Raw genomic sequence first — 23,213 nt, forward strand, 5'->3', positions numbered from 1 at the left:
AATAAGTATTAGAAAACAAAATGTCAACCGGTAAATCGGAAGTAAGTTTACTGACAGAAATGAGTTTCTTGGTAAGATTTGGAACAACAAGAACATCCTTTAACAAAATCCGATCCGTAATAGCCTTTTTACCAACATGAGACACAGGTAAAGTGTTACCGTTACCGAAAGTAATATAATCGTTACCGGTATGAGGGGCGGATGCATCAAGACCATCAACGGTAGGTGTCATGTGTGCGGTTGCTCCTGTGTCGGTACACCAATCTGGAGTGTCGTTTGTGACGTGACACTTTGCATGAAACGCTTGAGCAAGGTTTGCATCAAGTGTTGGAGCTTGTTGAGCAAAGGTGGAAAGACTTGGACATGAGTTTGCATAATGACCCTCTTTCCGGCAAAGCTGGCAATGAGGTGGTCGACGTCCGCGACCACGTCCTGAGAGACCAGAATTACCTCGTGCACGACCACGAGAGCTGCGATAATCATTCGAGCGTTTTCCTTGGGCAACAAAAGCGGTTTGCGGTGTAGAGGATCCATAAATGGACTGCACAAAAAGCTCATGATTTTCGGCTTTTGATAAGAGATCTCGAAATAGTGGAGTCGGAGAAATAGCCCGTTGAGCAGTCGAGAAGGTCTCGAAAGAGGACCCCAAGCCACATAGAAACCAGTGGCTTTTGTCCGTGTCATCAACGGGATGGCCATGGCGGCCAACTGGTCACAAATCGTCTTGAATTTGCGTCCAAATTCTGAAACGGAGGAGTTTCCCTTCTGAAGTTGACGAAGAGAGTCACGTAGGGTATGACGACGTTCAAGGGAGTCATGCTGGTATGCTTTTTCGAGAGCACACCACACTTGACGTGAAGTCTTGAGACCAAGAACCTCTGCCATTGCTTCTTCAGACAAGGAAGATTGAAGAAGCAAGAGAACTTGCTGATCAATATGATGCCACTTAGCGAATTCCGGGTTTTGAACAGTTTTGCCATCGGTAACCATGGTTTCGGACAGTTGCTCGACGGTGCCATCGATGTGGCCGGAGAAGTGTTGGAACGACAGGATAGGAAGAACCTGACTTCGCCAACACAGATAGTTTGTAGAATTTAGTTTGATAGTGAGAAGATGAAGAAGAGTATGGAGGAGAATGGCTGTGGTGGTGGTATCGACTGAAGAATTTCCTGCCATGGATGGTTAGATGAAAGAGATAGAGTTTGAAAGAAAGGGTTTGTTGAGAGGATCGATATTTTTTTAGGCTGATACCATGTGATAATGGTAATTGATAATTCACATTAAACAAGAGTGGTAAATATATACACATAAATCTCCAACAATCAAGGAGAAATCAACTACTTTCTATATTACAACATTGACTATAATATATACCAAATATAAGATATTATGATTTGCTAATAGTAACAATGTTACATTTTAACACAAAAAAAAATATATTACAATTCATCATAAACCACCTATCTATAATCTAAAATAGTTGAGATGATCTTCTACATAAGCGGATAAAGAACAAAGCCAAAATATTTGGTTTCCATATCATCGATGATAGCCTTGAAACTCCAAGAATATAGCTCTCTATTTAATAGTAACAATGTAATATTTTTGCCTGGCGGGCGGAGATGGACCGGTTACCGACAAAGGCGGCTCTTGTGAGAAGGCACGTTCATGTGGAAGATCCATTGTGTGTCTTTTGTGGGGAGGTGGAAGAAACTGCAGATCACATTTTCTGCGCTTACGGGATTGCCGCGGGGGTTTGGATGCTGCTGTCGAGATGGTGTTCTGTTCCTCCAATTTAGGCCTTCACGGTTCGTGACTTGTTCGATATTCATAAGCAAGTGAACTTGGAAACGGGCAAGAAAGAGGTGATTCATGGGCTCATAATTATTTCCTGCTGGAGATTATGGAAAGCTCGGAACGAAAGGATTTTTTCAAACAGTAAAGATAATGTGATGGATATTTTTGTAGATGTGAAGATTACAGGTTTTTTGTGGCTCAACAATAGGTATAAAAAGAGGGTTGTAGATTGGAACAAGTGGTGTAAGTTTGACATTATGTGATGCGTGTTTGGTTGCGGCTTCGTCTCATCTCGAGGTGAAGTGCGCGCCTGTTCTTGGTTGTGGTTGAATGAAGTTTAATTTTCAAAAAAAAATATCATCGACGATGGAATCCCATATTTACCGTTCCTAAATAACCCTTTTAAGTACTCCCAAAAACATAGTAAGAGCCACATGCTACAAAACATCTCTTCTAACCTGAATGTTAATACACATGCTACAAAACATCTCTCCTAGCTAATGTGGGCTAGCTTACTTGATAGAGTCTTTTGTTGCTTAGTGGGGAGGTCTTGGGTTCAATCACAGGCAAAGAGTAAATTAGTATTTATTTGGTATGATTTAGAAGTATGTAAACATTGCCATTCAAATAAAAAATAACCTAAACACACCATTGACCAACGTGGTCATGTTGACTAACAGAATGCCAATATAATATAAATAGAATGGTCGTTGTGTAGCTTGAGAGCTATATATAAATCACTACTAGAAAACTGCTACTATTTCTACCAAATTTTCCTGCGTATTTCCTACAAATGAAAATTCTGACACTTTTCTCACGAAATTCTTATGAACAAGAAAGGGTCTTAGTTTTGTAACAAAAAAGCGACAAAAAAGCCACAAATTGTTATGCGTAAGAAAAATGTCGGAAATTTCCCACTGAATTCAGACGGATTTCATTTTTATTTTAGCGATTAGTAGGTAATGCGTAGGATTACAATTTATCAAAAAATAATAACAATAATAATAATAATAATAATAATAATAATAAATAAAATTAGTGATATTAAAGTATAACGTTTGTTATTTGTAAAATATATGTTATTTTTGAATTTATTTTTTACTATCCGTAGGAAGAGTGTCGGAAATTCTGACAAATTACTTACGGAATGGATAAAATATATTTGTAATACATTTTATATGTTATTTTAAAACAAATTTATTAAAATCCGTAAGAAATGAGTCAGAAACGCCGACATATGTCCTACGGAATGATTTTTAATTAATATCCGTAGGAAATGAGTAGGAAAATACTAACAGATTTCTTATGAAATTGTTTTTAATTAATATCCATAGGAAATGTGTTGGAAAATACCGACGCAATTCCTATGAAATACATTTCGGTTTATTTTAACAATTCGTCAAAGATTCGTAGGAAAATAATGAATTTAATACTTCGGTTGAAAATGTGTATAACACTTCAATACTGAATGTTACATGTATGATATTATTGTCACTCAAACCCTTCAATACCGAATGTTATATAAAGGTTCTAACGGGCCATTAAGATATATCAAGGGCTAGCACAGTCTATTAGGGTCGTATGACTTGTTAGTGTCCATTAAGATATATCAAGACTTAACACGGTCTATTAGAGCATGTATGATTTGTAACTGGTTGTTACGACATAATATCACTCAATACAACGTGATATAACCCTTCAAAATCGAAGGTTACATAATAAAGTCCTTAATGGGCCATCCGCCATTAAGATATATCAAGGCCCAACATGGTCTATTAGGTAGGGCTGTAAACGAGCCGAGTCGAACCGAGCTCGACCCAGCTCGAGCTCAGCTCAAACTCAATTCGAGCTGGCTCAGCTCGAGCTCGAATTTCAAATCAAGCCGAGATTTGAAGCTCGAGCTTGACTCGACTAAAATTCGAGCTAGCTCGGCTCGGTTCGATCTAGCTCGAACTAACAAAGAAACGCAAAATTTAGTACTTAAAAAGCCCAAAAAATGAATCCCTTCAAAGACTAAGGACCATAATTGCAATTTAATTTAACCAAATGGCTAAATATGCAAGTATAAATAGTTAGCTCACTTTGGATAGTGTCTTTGCCTTCTTTTATAGGGGAGATACTCCCTTAGTTTTTTTTATCTTCTGAGCGATGTGGGACAAAAAAATAAGGATTAAACCTTATCGAGTTGGCTCACAAGCCGAACCAAGCCAAACTCGAGCTCGACTCGTTTTACAAACCGAGTCGAGCCGAGCTGGCTCGTTTACAACCGAGCCAATTTCGAGCCGAGCTTTTTTCGAACCTTTTTCGAGCGAGTTTCGAGCGAGCTGCAAGCCATGAGTTTTTTGAACACCCCTACTATTAGGGCATATATGATTTGTAATTCTTCGTTACGATATAATAGCACTTAATACAACGTGATGTAATCCTTCAACATCAAATGTCACATAATAAATGCCCTAATGAGCCATTAAGATATATCAATACTTAACACAGTCTATTAGGGCACATATGACTTGTAATTGTTCATTACAAGGGCGCAGGATGATAGGGGCCGGGGGTCGCCCGACCCCCCGAACTTTTCACGCAGTAGTGTTACGTATATACTTTTCTTATAGAATTTTTAGGTATATGCGTTTTCGCCCCCCCCCCCCGGGTTTTAAAAAAATTATGTATATACGTTTTTGAACCCCCCCCCCCCCGATTTAAAAATATTATGTACATACGTTTTCGGCCCCCTGGTTTTATAAACACAATTTATTTATATAGCCCAAATCAGATCTATTCAGTTTTAGCCCAAATCATATTGTTATGTTTATTATAGCCCAAAGCCCAATCACTGACCCAAGTACTCTATCGAAAAAACCCAATATCTGTTGATTGGATTACCAGGTCGCTGAACAGAAGAAGAAGAAAAGGAACGGCTGAACAGAAAGAAAACCAAAATCGCTGGGCAGTGGGCTAGCTGGTGTTGTTCGATCTTCGTTGAACATAAAGCAACGGCTGGAATCGATTTAGCTCTTCTTCAATCTTTAAGGTATGTGTTTTATCTTTAGGTTTAATTTATTTAGGGCTTCAATTTATGTGATTTAGGTTGAAATTAGGGGTGAAATTGTTCATTTGTTTGTTAAACAATGTTTGCGTTTTAATGTTTGAGAACGCTTTTTATTTGATATTAATGTTTGACCCGGCCCGACCCGACCCAAATCGAATCACCGATGTCCGACCCGAACATACACCTCGAAACTACACCATAGAAATTTTTTTTATTTCAAGCTACGCCACTGGTTCATTAGTTATTCTTCCCTAAATTTATATTCTAACAACTACTTTGTACATAAATGTATGAGTTTCTTATATTTTTGGCTTGGTAATGGTTTGATAATCCAAGAATTAGCTATCTATTTATGATAACAACGTTACAATTCAATCCAAGAATTACAATATTTAACATAAATCACTCACCCGATCTTCTAAAATGGTTGAGAAGATCTTCTACATAAATGCACAAAGAACAAAGCCAAAATCCCTGATTTCCAAATCGTCGAGGATGGAATCCCATATTTCCCGTTCCTAAATAACCCTTTCAAGAACTCCCAAAAGCATAGTAAGAGCCACATGCTACAAAACATCTCACCTAGCCCCAATGTTAATACCTCCATCCAAATTTTGTTATACTCTACCTTTAATAATCTTAACACACCATTGACCAACGCAGTGATGTTAACTAATAAAATTACAACACCTGGCATGATCACAAGTGACTTATCATATGTAAACCTACCAACATTTTTATCATCATTATCACCAACATCATCACCATCATTTGACTTGTATTCCTTTTGTGTTACTTCAAAGATACTCTTTGATAAACCCATGAGCTTTAGCATCATATTTAATATCGCGAATAACCATGTTGTCAAAGCAGTCACCCTCCCCATTCTTTGTAAATTCCACCACATACGTAATGATACACCTAGACGTTTAGACTCCCACAAAATATAAACATTGTAAATGACGAAAATACCCACAGGGATAATAAAAGCTTGTTCGTTGCCTTTAGGCAAGAAACGTGAGCCCGTGATGATACAATATGCAGGAAGTGATGCATAACATATCTCAGGAATGGACCGGACTCCCCATAAACATATCCAACAATAAGCGAGGGCTTGTCGAAACCAAAGGTTTCCTTTTATAGTAAGAAGGAACGGGTTTTTATCAGTGAATAAGATCTCAAGAAGCCCTATGGCCCATCTTTTTTGTTGGGTCAATGAACTCTGGTATGTTGATGGTGCACAACCAAGAAAAGCAAGTGGGTCTGGTGAGGTAATGATGGATTTCCATCCTCTACCATGGATACCGAGTCCTGTGAGTATATCTTCTGCTGAAGACCCATAAAGCCAACCAACCTAAAAATAGATTATATAATGTATTAGACAATACCATTAAATAGAATATTTTACCATGTATAAAGTCTATTTAGGTCATTTAACGCAGCGATCACGGACATGGGGCCACTCAAGTATTGTAACTCAAGTATTGTAACTTTTTTATGGTCACCATGTGCAACCTTTTTTCCTTCATGCCGGTTCTTGTAGAATTTATGCTAGAAATTTGTGAAATAACAAAAGCAAACTTTGAACTTTAAAAAAAAATATTATAAATACCTCGGATGTGAATGTGTGTATATATATGTATAAATCAAATACTTCGAATGAATGCATTTTTATTTCGATTATTTACTAACATACATTTGGTTGGAACCAGTATAAACAAAAGTTATATACTTTGGTGGTTTCAATGAGAAAATGTTGTTATCTGTATATAAACCACCTATACTATACATAATAACCAATATTGAAAGACAAAAGGTGTTTACGGTCGACGTGACCCAACTTAAAATCAGCATGTTATATTTTCATTGCGTACGCATTGTACGTTAAGGTCAATTATACGTTAACTAACCCCTATATTTATAATTATCATTATTCACTAATTTGTGTTTACCTTTTTGCCCCAGTGTGTACCATACTCGTAGCTACAACCTGCAACATCGATTGCTGCCTCAATTAAACTAGAGGGATTCGTTCGATTTTCTATATTTGTGTTTGATCCTGATAATATCTGTGCAGCTGATTCTCTCAATTCAAATGATTTTCCAAAGACTTTATGTAAATCTTCATTTCTTATATTCCCTATTTAACAAAAGAAAATATGATTTAAACCGAATATGCAATTCTACAAAACAAAAGTGGAAAATTAAACAAGCTTTAATTGGCATACCAGATTTTGTCTTATCATTTGGAGATAAACCATAGATAACCTTTCGTCTATGAAAACAATTTGATCCCATATAGAATATTCCTTGTAGTGCTGCTAATCCATTTATAATATACTGAAATAAATGTAACAAAAATGTTAACTAATTAACTCTAGTGATTATGTAAGAATTAAGGGGGGTGTCTGGATGCTGGTTTTGCATGAGAATATGAAATAATCAGTTTTTTAAATAAGGGGTTGTAGAAGATAGTGTTTATATGTGTTTATTGTTTTGAAGTTTTATTATTTTAAGAACCAAATAATCAGATAATAAAAAATTCTCTAGAATTGCGCTATATAGGTAATTAATTTCTCTTAAAAAACTAGTTTTGTTGGAGCAAAAACCCCCTATAAAGAAAGCTATATGAAATTTATCTTCATGTGATATCTTTGTGCTAGAATATCAAGAACAAAAGCAAAAAGAAATCAAATATACCGTACATAATAATTCGCGAGCTGATTCCCAAACGGGTCATCCTTCAATCCATCATAAAAAGCTTGGGGGAATTGAAAAAAGCCACATTCTTGATCATTCTTGTAATCAAATACCATACACATTGCATGAAGAAAAACTTGTGGATTGTTTGCATACATATCACAATCCACATTCAGCATCAGGGGTGCATTCGTCATTACTCCCGACACTCGAGTCTGCTCATCGTTTACAAAAGATAGATTGACTGACATATCAAGATGCATAATAATAACGTAATTTTTTGATCGTTAAACGCTCTTACGATAAATAAAACGGTTATATATTTTAGAAAGGTTTAAGTAAGTAAAATATATTGTACTAACCAAAGCATTCATAGCTCCAGCTTTGTAATGATGATGATGTTTGGGATTTTTCTCTCTTGAGATGTATATTACATGTGGTAGGTCTTTGGTCTCTGATATAACCTACAACAGTTACCAAATCATATAAACAAAATTAGACTTTAAATAAAAATCCTAGGCAGTATACTTTCTAGTAGTCCAAATCAAGTGGAAAAGACCATGATTTTAACTGCTAATTTGTAGTATATTCTTGAAGCACAAATATATAGTAGGTCTAATGTACAATGAGTCTAAGTATCTGTTAGTAATTAACTAAGGATTAAGTTATTCTATAAAGGCTTCTAAAAATAAGAAGTGTACAAAGACACAATGGATCGCACAAGATGACACAATGTTGAGCAAAATATAAAACAATGCCGAAAAATATAACACAATGTCGGGTAAAAAAGACACAATGAGTCGCCAAAAAGACACAATGACGCAAATATAGAAAAGACACAATGATAAATAAAAGACACAATGGTAATAAACAAAAATTCTAAAATCTACAATATAAATCCAAAAGTGAAAACCTAAAATCTCACGACTTCTTATTTCTAGAAGACTTTGTATTTGATCCTAAACCATTAATTATTTAGTTTTTTTCGCTCACTCTTTCATTTACCTTTCAAAACATATAACACCAACTTCTCATACATACTAATAGCCCATCGTGATCACACGACTTTATCTTTTTGTTGCTCTTCAAAATTGTTGGTGCACTTGTGTCTGTACTTTGTCTGTATTCGGTCTGATATAAACGATGTCCTGATTTGTATTGTAAGTTGACCAAGTTAACCATCCTCCGGTTTGACTTGGACAACATTTGAAAGATGTTCAGATCGAAGGATAGCCTCGAAGGATACACCTGATCCTTCGAGGTGATCGAAAGATATGGTTCGACCATGGTTCGACCATTAGACCTCGAAGGATGATCCTTCGAGGTCCATGCTGATCTTTCGTATGAACTGTGATCGATAGATGATCCTTCGGACCATCTATCAGATCCTTCGATCCAGACCTGCTGAGCTGGGTATATATACCCATGCATGTGTTGAGTTTCGGTAGATAGACACACAGACAGAAAGAGAGAGTATTCTTTGAGAGCATTCTGTCCAAACTCACACACACATCTTAGAGAGTTTATAGAACACTTCTGTAAACATTGAGCTTGTAACCGAACCCTCATTGCATTAATACAAGTTGTGTTAATCGGTGAACTTGTGTGTTTGTTTCTCTACTTGCTACTAACTCGGTTTGCTTGCTAGCTTGGATTCCGCACTCGCTAGTAGGTTTGTATAACAAGGTTTAGGTTCGTAATCCTCCGCGAAACAGGGACCTACAAGTGGTATCAGAGCCTCGCTCTTTACCTTGTTTAAAACCGGGTTTTTACAAGTTGTGGTGTGTTGAAACACTTGGTTTTGCACCTGTTTTTACTTGGTTTCTTGCATTTTCTTTGAGTAAAAACGTGTCTAAACTAACCGGGAGTGTTTAAAGTGGGTTGGGTAACTTGAAAACTTGTTTTTGAGTGATTTGGTGAATTCCGGCAATATTCCGGTTAAGGTTCCGGTCACCGGTTTCTGGGTTAAGTTTTCCATTTTTGGGCAAATTATCTTTCAAAATCGTGGTTGGTGGGAAAGTTGTCAGCCTGCCATACCTTTCTGCCGAAAGTTGACTTACCTACCCATCACCTTTTCACCAACCCGTCACATCTGTGTCAGTGTGTCAGTGCTCATTCGAAAGATATCCTTCGACATCGAAAGATATCCTTCGACATCGAAAGACCATCCTTCGATCAGTGACAGCTCGATAGATAAACATCTTTCGAGTAGTCCTTCGAAGTTCGAAACACATCTTTCGATCAGGGAATCTTTTTGAAAGATAGTTGTTTTATCTCGAAAGATAAGGATCTTTCAAGTGTGAATCTTTCGAGATTTTGAGTCTTTCGAAGCCAGTGCTCGAAAGTCAACAGTGATCCTTCGAACACTGTTGATCATTCGAACAAGTGTGATCCTTCGGAAGTTAGCTATTCGAAAGATAAGTGTCCGAAAGATAGGGATTTGACTCGAAAGATACGGATCTTTCAAAAGGGAATCCTTCGAGTTCTTGAATCTTTCGAAATTATTGTTCAAGACTCAACAGTAATCCTTCGAGTACTGTTGATCCTTCGAACAGTAGTTGATCTTTCGATTGTGGTCTGTTTATTGTTAACAAGTTTCGGTGATTTCAGATCTTTCGAACAGGATCGTTCGGCTGTGTGATCTCTCGGATTATTCACTTAGAATTTATTTTTCTTGTCAAAGATGAATCCGAGTTGGTGGAATCCTGCCCCAGACAGTGGTAAATATACAAGTTCAGGAGTTACTCCTTCATGGTGGGGTACACCGGCTCCTGATAGTGGAAAATACACGTGTACAAGTCTATCACCATCATGGGCCGAATCTCCAGTATCTACATCTTCACAAGCAAATGCCTTACCATCAAATCAATGGGCATTAGTAACGGGTCAAACTCCGAGTGTACAAAGTATTTTATTAAGCGAAAGCGAAACAGGAAGTTTGAATCGACCCCCAAAACTGATGAGTCTGAATGAATATCCAGGATGGGCTGAGAGGTTTAAAACATATGTTCTTGGTCAAAATACGGAACTGTGGATACGTTTCACCACAGATTTCGATCAAGCCATAGAGGTTGCTGCTTCAGAGACTGCGTCATTTGCTGATCTTCCCGAAGATAAAAAGAAAACGTATGATCTGGAAAAGAAAGCATATGCCATTCTCACCCAGGCTTTGAGCAAGGATATTTATCACCAGTTTGTCAGCTTCAAGACAACTAAGAAGTTGTGGGACGGGTTGAAAACAAGAGGAGTAGGAAATGAAGCAACACGTCAGCTGCGTCATGACTTACTCAAGAAAGAATTTGACAGCTTCGCTTGCATGGATAAGGAGTCTCTGGGAGACATGACAAGTCGTTTCTATCACCTGCTTACTGAGTTGAACAATTTTGGAGTTACAACAACTCAAGCAGAGGTGGTGAAGAAGTTTGCTGATGCCTTACCTCCTCAATGGAGTAGTTTCTTGGAAATCCTTAAGTATAACGGAGCGTTGAGAACTACAACTTTTAACGACTTCGTGCAGCTTTTGGAAAACAAGGATCAGGAGGAAACATTGAAGGCGAAGAGAGTTCCATTGCCACAGAATCCAGAAGTGTATTATGGAACTTCCAGCTCTTCGTCTGCAAGAACTGGTTCACATGCTCCAATTCAAACGGCGTTTGTCACAAGTACAGATTGTTTTGGCAATCCAATACAAGTTCCTGTTAAGCCACCTCCCACCACAGACATATTTGGAAATCCAATCCAACCACCTCCACCTCCTCCTGCTCAACAACAACGTGCATGTTATGGAGGAACATCATCTGCTGGTCAACAATCAAAGCCAAGTACAGTACAGCTCGACACTTCAAGCTTCTCCAAAGTCAGTGTAGAAGTAGCCAAGGAACACATGGAGCTACTTAACACTATAGTGAGCGCGTACTGTGGGTTGATAGAAGGTCAGATTGGTAACATTAATCTGACACAGGAAGACTATCGGCAGATAGATAAAGAAGAGATGGACTTGATGGATATCAAGTGGGCCTTTGCAAGTGCTGTAAGAAGAGCAAAGGATTGGATGGAAAGTACTGGAAGAACCAGCTTGGAAAGTAAGCGAGACACCAAGTATGGGTTCGATAAGCAAGCTGTAAAGTGCTTCAACTGTGGTGAACGGGGTCACTTTAAACGGGAATGTGCAAAGCCAGCACAGCATGGAAACCAGAACCCCTTCAGAAACCAGGGCAACCAGCAGAACCAGAACAGAAATAATGAACGTACATTAGTGCCTGTCAACAATCAAGCCAACCGGGCACTTGTAGTTCAGATGGATGAAGGTTGCGACTGGTCAATCCAGTTTGGTGGTGATGGTCCTAATGGTACAGCTTGCTTTGCTCAAGTTGTGAAGGATGTAGTTAGCACCAGTGGTGGAGAATCTTCCGCCAGTGGTGGTGAATCTTCTGAGGATGAAGACTCTTCTGGGTACAGCAGGAGTGTTGATGAAGATTCATCTAGGTCAGGCGATGAGAATATGGGCGAGACATCTGGTGTCTCAGTTGATGCTGATATTGATGAACTTTTGGAGGAAGCTGCAGCAGAAACTCAAAGAAGATCTGTTCTGGTGGATCAAGCTGCTTGTACTTCGTCTTCTCTCCATTCAGCCTTTATGGCTAATGTCGACAGTTCTTCAAGTCAGGTATGTGTCGATGAACCCATTGCTGTAAACTGTGATAACTGTGATAGCTTGCAGGCTAAATGTGCTGAGTTTGAGGCAAACATGTCTGAGTTGCAAGCCAAACATGATGCTTTACAAGCTAGTTTGTTTGACTTGCAAGACAAACATGATTCCTTGAATGCTGAGTGGTGTGCATTGCAAAGCAAACACGAGGCTTTGCAAGAAAAATATGATGTGACATTCATCCACAATCAGAAGTTGACTGTGGATCTTTCAAAATGCACAGAAGCCAATATGTTTTATGAAAACCATGAAAAGGAATTTAAGTCAATGATTGAGACATTAAAGAAAGACAAAACTGAATTGACTAAAATGGTTTCCAGAAAACAAACGGACATTAATTTGTACATCTCACGTCTTGAGGCAATGCAAAAAGAAATGGTCTGTGTAAAAACGGAAAGTGAGGCAATCCAACTCAAGCTAGACAGCTATTTGAGCTCTAGCTACGTGTTGGATCACATCATTGACGTTCAGAAAGAAAAACGGGATGTCACATGCATAGGATACAAAAAATGTCCACCACCAGTCAGACACAATTATGATGCCATGCCTGATGAGGAGGATAGAGTGTTCTTCGAACCATCTGTTCCTCTTGATGTGAAGGAGTTTGCAGCAGGACTCGGATACCAGAAAGAAGTATCCTCAGATTCGGATGTGTCAGCAGATACATCTGTAACTGCTGAACAGAAACAGGATCCTCCAGTTGAGGTTGAGGATGCTGATTCTTCAGATGATGAATCTGATGATGCTGCTCCAGCAAAGTCTGATGCGGTAGTCAAAAATGAGGACATACCTCTTGAGAATCACATTCTATGTGATCCCCCTGCCACACCCGCTAAGACTGTTGCAACTGAGTCCTCGTCTGAGAAGGAGTCGGAGAGTGTGACCTTGCTGTACACTTTGGTTGGTGATGATAAAATTTACTCAGACAAAGATTTTCCTATTAAGAACGTTAATCAATCCTTAATCGATAAAGTCTTTGAAAATTCGACAAGTAAGTTTTTGGGGAAGAAAGGACCACATGTTACAGTTACACAGTGTCCTCCAATCCCAAAGGCTGAAGTTCGAAAACAATTTGGCAACAAGAAATTACCAGCAATGCCAAAACAGCAAAATCACACCAAGCCCAAAGGAAAGGCACCGGCTCAAGTCCAGAAGAAGCCGAATCAAAAGAAGAAGAAAAATGTTAACTTTGTGAAATCGACGGGAACGGACAAAATTGAAACGTTTGAAAATAAATCTAACTTAGATTTTGTCAAGAAAGCTACTGTTTTGAAAAGGAATGAACAAAACAGCTCAAAGCCTAGTACCTCGAGTTCACAAGGTTCAACATCATCGGCTAAGAGAACACATGATTCTTCGAGGTATGTTGAACGAAGATCATGTTTTGAGTGTGGAACCATTGGGCATATAATTCGAAATTGCCCTTACCTTCATAAGCAAAAAGGGAAGGTTGATGATCCCCGTGACAAGACTGACCGTAAGCCATCTACTTCCACAAAACAAGATCCCCGACTTGTAAAAGAAAGGGAGAAGAAGCAGAAACGCCAACAGGTCAAAAGGATTGAAAAAGCAATTAAAACCGATGTGGTTCAAAAACAATCTGTTTCTGTAAAATCAACACATTCAAAAACTTCAAACTGTAATGAAGTTAAAATGTTAAAGAATGACACTGATAAAACAAAACAGACATGGAAACCTAAATCGGTTACTGAATCAGGGGGACCATCACAATTTACAAACCATCAAAGACAAGAAGTTATTGTCATTGATGAAAATGGAAGACCCAAGACCACAATGGCTTGGGTCCCTCTCTCCAACTAATCTCTGAGTGAGTGTGCAGGAAGTTCCAGGAGGAACTATTGATAGTCTTAGGATTGTTGATGGTGGAATGTCCTTGCACAAGATAGGCGACAGAAGAAATTGTTGCCTTTGATGGAGAAAGAGGAAAGAAAAAGAAAATGTGGCTGAATGAAGTTGCAAAAATTCGACCAAATGAAGAACGTGCCAAAAGTTGGTCATTATGGTTTTTGATCGGGTCCACAGGAACGAATGAAGTGAAATGTGTGTCGATGCCTTGGAGTGCATTGAACATCCGCACACCATTTCTGAAAGAGAAAGTCAAAGACCTTCGCTGGTGAAATGTGGAAGACCAGCCGGACCCGGAGGTTTATGAGCTTGTTGCTGTCAAGAGATTTTTCAGTAGTTGCAAATTCGACCTTGAAGTCCACACCGGGTGGATATCCAGTTGGGAGAGTGCTTAGATTCCTTGCAATGCACGGAACAGTTGCAGGATACGCCTTTAAATTCTTAATCTCTCCTATACTTGTCGATATTTTAACTGCTTTGTGAATTGTTATTATCTCGTACAGCACTCTTTGACCTGACACGTTGATCTCGGATATCACCTCACAAGTGATTGTTTCAATATGAAACTCATCAATGTTGTCATGGTCCGCACCGCTTACCGACATGCCAACTCATTTTTCCAAAATTTGCTAAATCTTTTCTGATAAAACTTAATTTTGGTAAACGGCATTAAGGTCAAGCAAGAGTAAAACCAACATCGGAAAATCATTTTTGTAAATATCTTTGTGTGTGTTTAAATTTATCTTAGTTTATTGATTTTAGGGGGAGTAAATCCAAAATTCTGAAAATCCAAAAACATCGAAAAATTTCAAAAACACAAAAACAATAGAAAAACAAAAATGAGTTTCCTGGCGAGCAAAAGAGAAAATGATAGTACATCAGTGGTCTATCCAAACCTCTTTAAACCTTAAATGCAAAACGATAAGCAGCTCTATATAAGATGTATCGGTAGGCTCACAATCATTTTAAAGTGTGCAGGGTGATATAAATCTTAATCGACTGAAGATCAGGTGGGAACCATTCATTGGCATATGGTCTTAGTACCGAAATTTCGTTTGATAGATTGCCGAGGTTCTGAGATATTCGGTCTTTATGCTGCTTATCATCTGGGTATCATGGTTGTATCTTTTACCGAAAAATAACGGGGACGCAAGTCTAGATCTTCCATGATACTATACATACGTGTACATATTGCATACTGCATTCGACCTCAATAAGTGATAAACAATCACATGTCCAAATCAAATAAGTGATAAAATATCACATTTTTCCGGGTGTCAAGTTCGTCTCTCTGCTGTACGGAAGTACTGACCTGTTCACGGACTTGCACCTGTGCCCTCATGCATACGAAAATCAAGTTCCTCATCAATAAGTGATTATATCACATAGGACTTGTTTTCAAATCAAAATAAGTGAGAATCTCACATCATATACGGTCAAACAGATGATAATCGGTATACTCACCGGTAAGATGAACCCTCGTGCATACCTTGATACGGGAATGTGTCGTGATGTGGATGAACACCGGTCGGTAAGTATAAATCATACATTAACGTATCCTCTAAACATGATTACATCTGATAAGTTGAGCTTAAGTGGACAACAATACCGATAATTGTTATAGGATGCTTATCTTAATGTTAACTAACTGAACAACAAGAGTGTTTTGGCATGACCGTACACTGATATGATTCTCTTACCCTCGAAACTCGCAAAAAGAATGTTTGTATATATTTATTTACTGCTTAACCTTTATTAGTTCTTTTAAACAGTTTCATCGTTTGGTGCATATCAGCACGACATTAGCGGTGATGTCGTTTGATAACACTCAAAGGATTTTAAATTGTTGTCTTTTAATTTCAAAAATACCAAAAAGATTTTAGGCTTGTTTTAATATAAACTTTATAAAAGCCAAAAAGATTTTATTTCTGCTTTATTTTCGATCGTACGATGTTGGAGCTCAAGTCTTCGTTACCTGAAACCTGACTGAAAACCGAACTGACTAAATCTTCATAAACGGTCGAAATTTGCATGTTTTGAAAGTTAAAAACTAAAATTGACAAATTTTATTAAACTTTCAAACTGTCGGACGGTGTTTGATTATGACATGGTCATTCGTGTGTCATTTGTTTATACTATATTCCAAGCAATTGTTCTCATTACGCGTTTAGATTTCTTGCATGTGCAGATTCTAAAGGCTAGGAGAACATGGTCGTTGACGAGCTTTGGAATGAAGACACGAAGGCACTCAATGAATGAAGATGATCGAGTTGCCGCTGGCCATCATCATCACCTCGAAGGATCTTACTTCATAAAGTTAAAGTATTTCACGAGCATAACTCAAGGGGGAGCTTATGTTAAGGGGGAGTTTGTCAACACACTTCCTACATGATACGGGTAGTTTGTTGATACACTTTCTACTTTCAAGACGTGAAGACTTTGAAGACCCTCCGACATTGAAGACATGATAGGACATCAGAGTCTTGAAGACTTGAAGACCAAAGACCGTCGAAGTTCAAGACGAGTCTACACTTTTAGAAGAACAAGACAAAGATTAGAGATCAAAGACAAAGCTACAGCCAAGGGGGAGTTTGTTGGTGCACTTGTGTCTGTACTTTGTCTGTATTCGGTCTGATATAAACGATGTCCTGATTTGTATTGTAAGTTGACCAAGTTAACCATCCTCCGGTTTGACTTGGACAACATTTGAAAGATGTTCAGATCGAAGGATAGCCTCGAAGGATACACCTGATCCTTCGAGGTGATCGAAAGATATGGTTCGACCATGGTTCGACCATTAGACCTCGAAGGATGATCCTTCGAGGTCCATGCTGATCTTTCGTATGAACTGTGATCGATAGATGATCCTTCGGACCATCTATCAGATCCTTCGATCCAGACCTGCTGAGCTGGGTATATATACCCATGCATGTGTTGAGTTTCGGTAGATAGACACACAGACAGAAAGAGAGAGTATTCTTTGAGAGCATTCTGTCCAAACTCACACACACATCTTAGAGAGTTTATAGAACACTTCTGTAAACATTGAGCTTGTAACCGAACCCTCATTGCATTAATACAAGTTGTGTTAATCGGTGAACTTGTGTGTTTGTTTCTCTACTTGCTACTAACTCGGTTTGCTTGCTAGCTTGGATTCCGCACTCGCTAGTAGGTTTGTATAACAAGGTTTAGGTTCGTAATCCTCCGCGAAACAGGGACCTACAAAAATACTACTCTAACCCAAGCATGTTTAACTATGAAGTTCTTCTCTCTTTACAAGTCAAAATGCCTAAAACACATTGGTATTTAAGGTTATAACGTGGTATTCTCCTAGAGATTCAATTCAAGATGAGGTTTATCCACCATCTCGAACGGCACATATGTGGTTTCCGCATCAGGTATTACAAACACCATACACGGACCCATCACCCGATTGCCCCACAATCCCGAACGACTTAAGGACGATAAATATTGAACGTCTTTATGCAAAACAAACAAACCTAAATTATCACATCAAGGTTTTCATTTTAATTAGAACCAATGAAAAGCAAGCCAGGGAAGCTTTTCTGACATTTTATCTCATTGGGTCATTTTTATCAAACACATGGATGCAAACAAATGGGATTATGCATGGTAATGCTTGGATATGATACCTTGATGATAGCTGGATGGTTGGACCGGTCAACATCACGGAAAACAGCAAAATCTGAATTACAATCACATGTGAAGGGCCTCTGTGCTGCAAGCTCTATCTTCTTGTATAGGTTTCCATATTCGTTCTGTGATCACACGCATATAAAAGAGCATGTGAATGTTAAGCAACAAAGAATCACACAAGTCCAGTTAATTAACAATAATAAGAGAGAGAGAGACTTAGAATATAAAAATAACAATAATAAGAGAGAGACTTAAGAAAAACTAGGATTTTTTCACCGCGAGTTGCGACAGGGAATCCGCGTACAAACCAAACGGTAAAACCATTATAAAGCTACAAAATATAGTTGTCTAATTAAAACAACAAAAAATCAAAATAAAATGTAATAAATAGAAGAAAAAAAATAGCAACATGGTGTCATGACCCGACACGCCGAAGATTACCAACCTGCAACAGTCACTACTGCGGACACTCACGATTGTGTTCGTTGACCTGTAAATTGTTTTTTAATATTATTTATTATAGCGGCGGAGGGCGACATGATTTTTAATAAAATTTAATGGAAACGTGTTTGGTGATAAAAAAATATAGAAATATAAAACACAATTTGTTTAACGTATTTAATACATAGAAAATAGAAAAGAAACTTTAATGGAAACATGTTTGGTGATAAAAAAATATAGAAACATAAAACACAATTTGTTTAACGTATATCAATACATAGAAAAAACTATTTGAGTACAAATTTATGAATTATTTATATTTCCAATTTGATTTATAAAAATAAAATTAAATATGTCAAGGTTTTATGTGGCTAAAACAAAAAAACAAAAAAAAATCTTTTGATGATCATAACAAAAAGTAAAAAAAAAATATAATATAATATAATATAATATAATATAATATAATATAATATAATATAATATAATATAATATAATATAATATAATATAATATAATATAATATAATATAATATAATATAATATAATATAATATAATAATATAATATAATATAATATAATATAATATAATATAATATAATATAATATAATATAATATAATATAATATAATATAATAATATAATATAATATAATATAATATAATATAATATAATATAATATAATATAATATAATATAATATAATATAATATAATGTTTTTCAATTTTTTTCCAATAACTACCTTCATCTTTTTCCATTCATGTTGGAACTCCAAAGAATCATTTTCTAACGGAGTGGAGGTTGAAGTGAAGTACCGAAATGGGGCTCTAAGTTGAATATTATACTTTTTGCAAAAAGGTACCCAAAGTTTTGCAAATTTTGTTGTCTCAACAATTGAGTAAAACGTAAGTGGTGAGCAGCCGTCATCGGAAAGATAAAGTGCTAACTTGTCTAGCGGGTAATCTACCGCCAACAAAGATAATACGGTGTTCATTGTTATGATAGATGGCTCTAGGATGGGATCTGCAGTGGTGACAAAAATATCTACTGCTGGAAAGTCGATTTCGTTTACCCTGAAAGACATTTAGTCACATTAACAATTAAGATAAAAAAAATGATATTTTTTTTATTCATAGTACACTTAATAATATACATGTAATAGTTATTTTTCAATTAATTAAAAGTTAAACATATACTTTTAAGCCTACTAAAACTTAAGAACACTCGAGATTACAAAGTTTGAGATCGATTTTACCTTTTTAAGAGTCGATCAGGGTATGTTTGAAAGGAGCATTGATTCCATTTGATGCACATACTAAGAATCCATGTGAAAGTGAACCACGACTCACACACAAGTGCGAGCAACCATGGGAAAGAGTTGTTTTGGTCTTTGAATAAAATAACCCGATAAACAAGCATGGAAATGAGAAACGAAAGAATAATGAGCTCTATGGCTCGAGCCATTTTGTTGCTATGGACTATTTTTTCTTGTAGAGGGAGACAATTTGAATCTTGAATGTTTATAGCCATAGTGCACCAAATCTGTAGAAGAAAAGTATGTGTTGTGGTATGCCAAGGTGTGTTGAAATGAGTTTTTATAGAGGATTTCCAAGAGTCAAAAGAAAGTATCAAAATTAAAAAGCAAACGGAGGTGACAATTATATTTATTATTTGGCTATTAACTTACTTAGGGGTTGTTTGGCAACATCTGAATAGTTAAGTGCTGAACCAGTAAGAGGTCTGAACCATTAAATGTTGAACCAGTAAGAGATCTGAACCATTAAAAGCCTGTATAATGCTTAACCGTCCAGAGGCAAATGTCAAACCAATTCAGATTAGAGGTCTTAACCATTCAGACTTTGTATAAATCTTAACCATTCAGAGGCAAATGTCTGAACCATTCAGACATCTGCTCGTGAAACAAACAGTCTGAATCATTAAGTGTTGAACCAGTAAGAGGTCTAAACCATTAAGAGTCTCATTAAGAGATAAACAAACAGTCCCTTAATAAGTGGGGGTGGGGATTAGGTGGGGTTTGGGTCAATAGCAAACTCAATAACTTTTTTGGCATAGTGAAATAGAGAGACAAAGGATTGATATGCAACCATCTTTCCCTACACCATGCATTGGCTTTGCCTCTATACTTCTTTGGTTGAGCCTTATCTCTATATACTTGGTTGAGCCTTGCCTTATTTGTATTCTTTGGTTGAGCCTTGTCTTATTTGTATATTCCAACTTGATTTGACCAGATTAATTTTAAAAAGATATCCTATTGGGGAAGATCCCAAACAACATTTATTTGATAGTTAAATTAAAAATATTTATATATTAATTATAACATCTTGTGTGGCTTTAAAAATTATTCATATTGAATTAATTAACTTGGGAAACGTGGATGCTTTGTGTTCATTCTTTCAAAGGTTGTTAACATTTTTTGCGGTCAGTTCACATCAAGCCACGCTATTGCCTGTGGAACCTCTGTTCCTTTACTATCGTGTACCTATATTTTGTTTCGCATAAGGTTTGATGGTCGTTCTACGATTGTACCGGGCCAGATCAACCGTGAAATTGTTGTTCATCTTGATCTTTTGCTTATTGTGTCGTCGAGGCTTAGTTTTAGCAAATGTGAGACATATTTTATAAAGATAAAAAGGTATCTTAAACCAGAATCTAATCTATATGTTTGGAATTTTAAAGATCATCAAAATGAACATTTTATAAGGGGAATTTATGCACAAACATAAACAGATGCTAGACTTTCTATTTTTATCCAATAACATGTATTGTTCTTATCTCTATCAGCGAGTGTTATATCAGTGTTTCGGAAGAAGCACGTAGCAACAAAGTTTTGTTTCGGACTTAATACTAAGACCAAGCGTACTGGGCGGTATCTCCCCCCAAACACGCCGATAAACACTACCGCCACCGCCCCCGCCGGCGTGTTTGGGCGTGTTCTTTCAAAAAATCACCAGCAACGTGTTTTAAATCACGCTGAAATGGCTGGATGGTTTGATCTTTGGACCAATGACTGTGTTCCTTGTTCTTTGTTTGGCCAATAACAAATTTTAATGGTTTTTTTTTATTTAAATTCTATTTTACACTCCTTTTAACATAATGCCCACATTCCCACTACACCCATTATAGAAAACGCCCCATAATGCCCCATTGCTGACTGGGCTGCCACATGGCGCAAAACGCCAAGGATGGGGTGTTAACCACTACACATGCTCTAAGCAGTATGAATAGAAATAAAGTCTAATTCTAATTGTTAGTGCAGTTGTCTGTCGACTACATCTTCGTTCGTGTCTTAGAATGATTGAATGACAAAGAGAGAGAGAAGCCCGAAGACTGATCAAGACTGAAGAACTGAAGACAGCATTGGTGTGACTCGATAGTCGACTCCATCAACATCTGAGGGGGAGTCTGTTGGTGCACTACATCTGCTGATTACGTCTTGTATCGAGTCATTGTCTTAGAACGTTAGATTTGGGCTTGAAATACGAGAAATAGTGAAATGTATAGGTTTTAGATGTTGGGCCGCTTTTAGAGTCAAATTTAGGTTCTTGGATCGCTCATAGGTACATAGGGTATGTAGGCCGCTCATGTGACAACTGGTTGGACCGCTTTTGTATCAACCGGTTGGGCCGCTAATGTGACATATGTATGGACCGCTTATTGGGCCTGTCCAATAAGCGGTTCCAGACCTCTATAAATACCCTTAAAGCGATCTGAGTTAGATAGTGAGAAAAACGTTGCGTAGAAATCGTGCCGAGGCTCTGCCGGTGCGAGATTTGAGCTGTAAACGTTTGAAATCAGTAAAACAAGTAGTTAAAGTGATTTGCCTGCTGTTTCTACCTTAGTTTCTTGTTATTCCGCACCTGAAACCAAGGAGAAAGCCTCTGAACGACTCGTTCGGGTCAGCACACGATCCTACAATTGGTATTAGAGCTCAGGAGGAGGTTCTCTGCAGAAATCAGCTGGATTTAGTCACTTTTTCTTACTTCTACACCTTCTTTTTCTGATTCGGGAAGATTTCACGGTCAGAATTCGTTCAAATTCTCACAGATTGTGCAAAATAGTACAGTGACAAACCCTTGAAAGTTTGGAGTTGAAATTCGAAGAAATTGTGGGTCAAATCGTTGTCCGAAGTTGGATCGCTTTTCTGGAACATTCTGGATCGCTTATTGGACCAATCCTGAACCGCTTATTCGTACGTGTTAAGGACCGCTCATTCGGTCGGTTTGCTCTTGAATCGCTAATCCGGACATCTTCTCGAACCGCTTATCTGGACCGATACTGAACCGCTTATTCGGTCGGTTGGATCGCTCACCCGGACGACTTGTTAGACCGCTCATCCGGACGACCTTGGTCCGCTTATTTGTCATCCGGATAGCTTATCTGGACCGCTTATTGGACACATTATTCTCTGGTCCGCTCTTTTAGCTCATCTGATCCGCTTTTGTGTCAGATTGCTGATTAGTTCGCTTTTCCGTCACACCTGGTTCGCTTATTCGTCACAGTGTTTGAAAAACGTGTTATCGAATCATGGATTTAAATATCGTTAACAGGACTCAAGAAACACTTGATAGAATAAAAATATTAAAGAATGAATTTGATTCATTTTCAGGTTTTCCAGGAGAAAGCACAAGATGTGTCATTAAGAGATACAAACATCTTGTTAGTTCAATGTCTGATTTAGATATTACAAAAGAACCAGAAGAGTGGGTTGAAAAATTTATCAGTGCTTTACCGAAAGAAGAATGGGAAGATTATGTCTTGAACTTGAAAAGTTCTAGAGAATTTTCTCAACTGACAATTACTCCACTCATTAAAAGGATTGAAGAACAGATTGTGATCAAGGATGAGAAAAGGAAAGAAAAAGCTGTAAAAGTCAAAGAATCTGTGAAGAATGAATCGTCAAGGTCTGCATCAGTATGCTCAAATTGTCACAACTTCAAGACAGTCAATGACAAACTTGTGAAGGATGCAGAAAGT

The 23,213-nt window shown here is 37.5% G+C and overlaps 1 protein-coding gene across 1 annotated transcript; it reads right to left on the reverse strand.

The window, feature by feature from the left end:
- Window positions 1–5,168: 5,168 nt before the first annotated feature.
- Window positions 5,169–20,359, reverse strand: LOC110938152 (cellulose synthase-like protein H1). Its single transcript, XM_022180622.2, has 8 exons — window positions 19,474–20,359; window positions 18,961–19,291; window positions 17,777–17,902; window positions 7,912–8,013; window positions 7,555–7,764; window positions 7,078–7,189; window positions 6,802–6,989; window positions 5,169–6,203 (listed from the first exon to the last, which is right to left on the reverse strand). Exons 1-8 carry the CDS (start codon window positions 19,746–19,748, stop codon window positions 5,268–5,270), a joined length of 2,280 nt encoding a protein of 759 aa, XP_022036314.1. The 5' UTR covers window positions 19,749–20,359; the 3' UTR covers window positions 5,169–5,267.
- Window positions 20,360–23,213: the final 2,854 nt, after the last annotated feature.

The sequence above is a fragment of the Helianthus annuus genome, chromosome 4, assembly GCF_002127325.2.
Source record: "Helianthus annuus cultivar XRQ/B chromosome 4, HanXRQr2.0-SUNRISE, whole genome shotgun sequence".
NCBI lineage: Eukaryota > Viridiplantae > Streptophyta > Magnoliopsida > Asterales > Asteraceae > Helianthus > Helianthus annuus.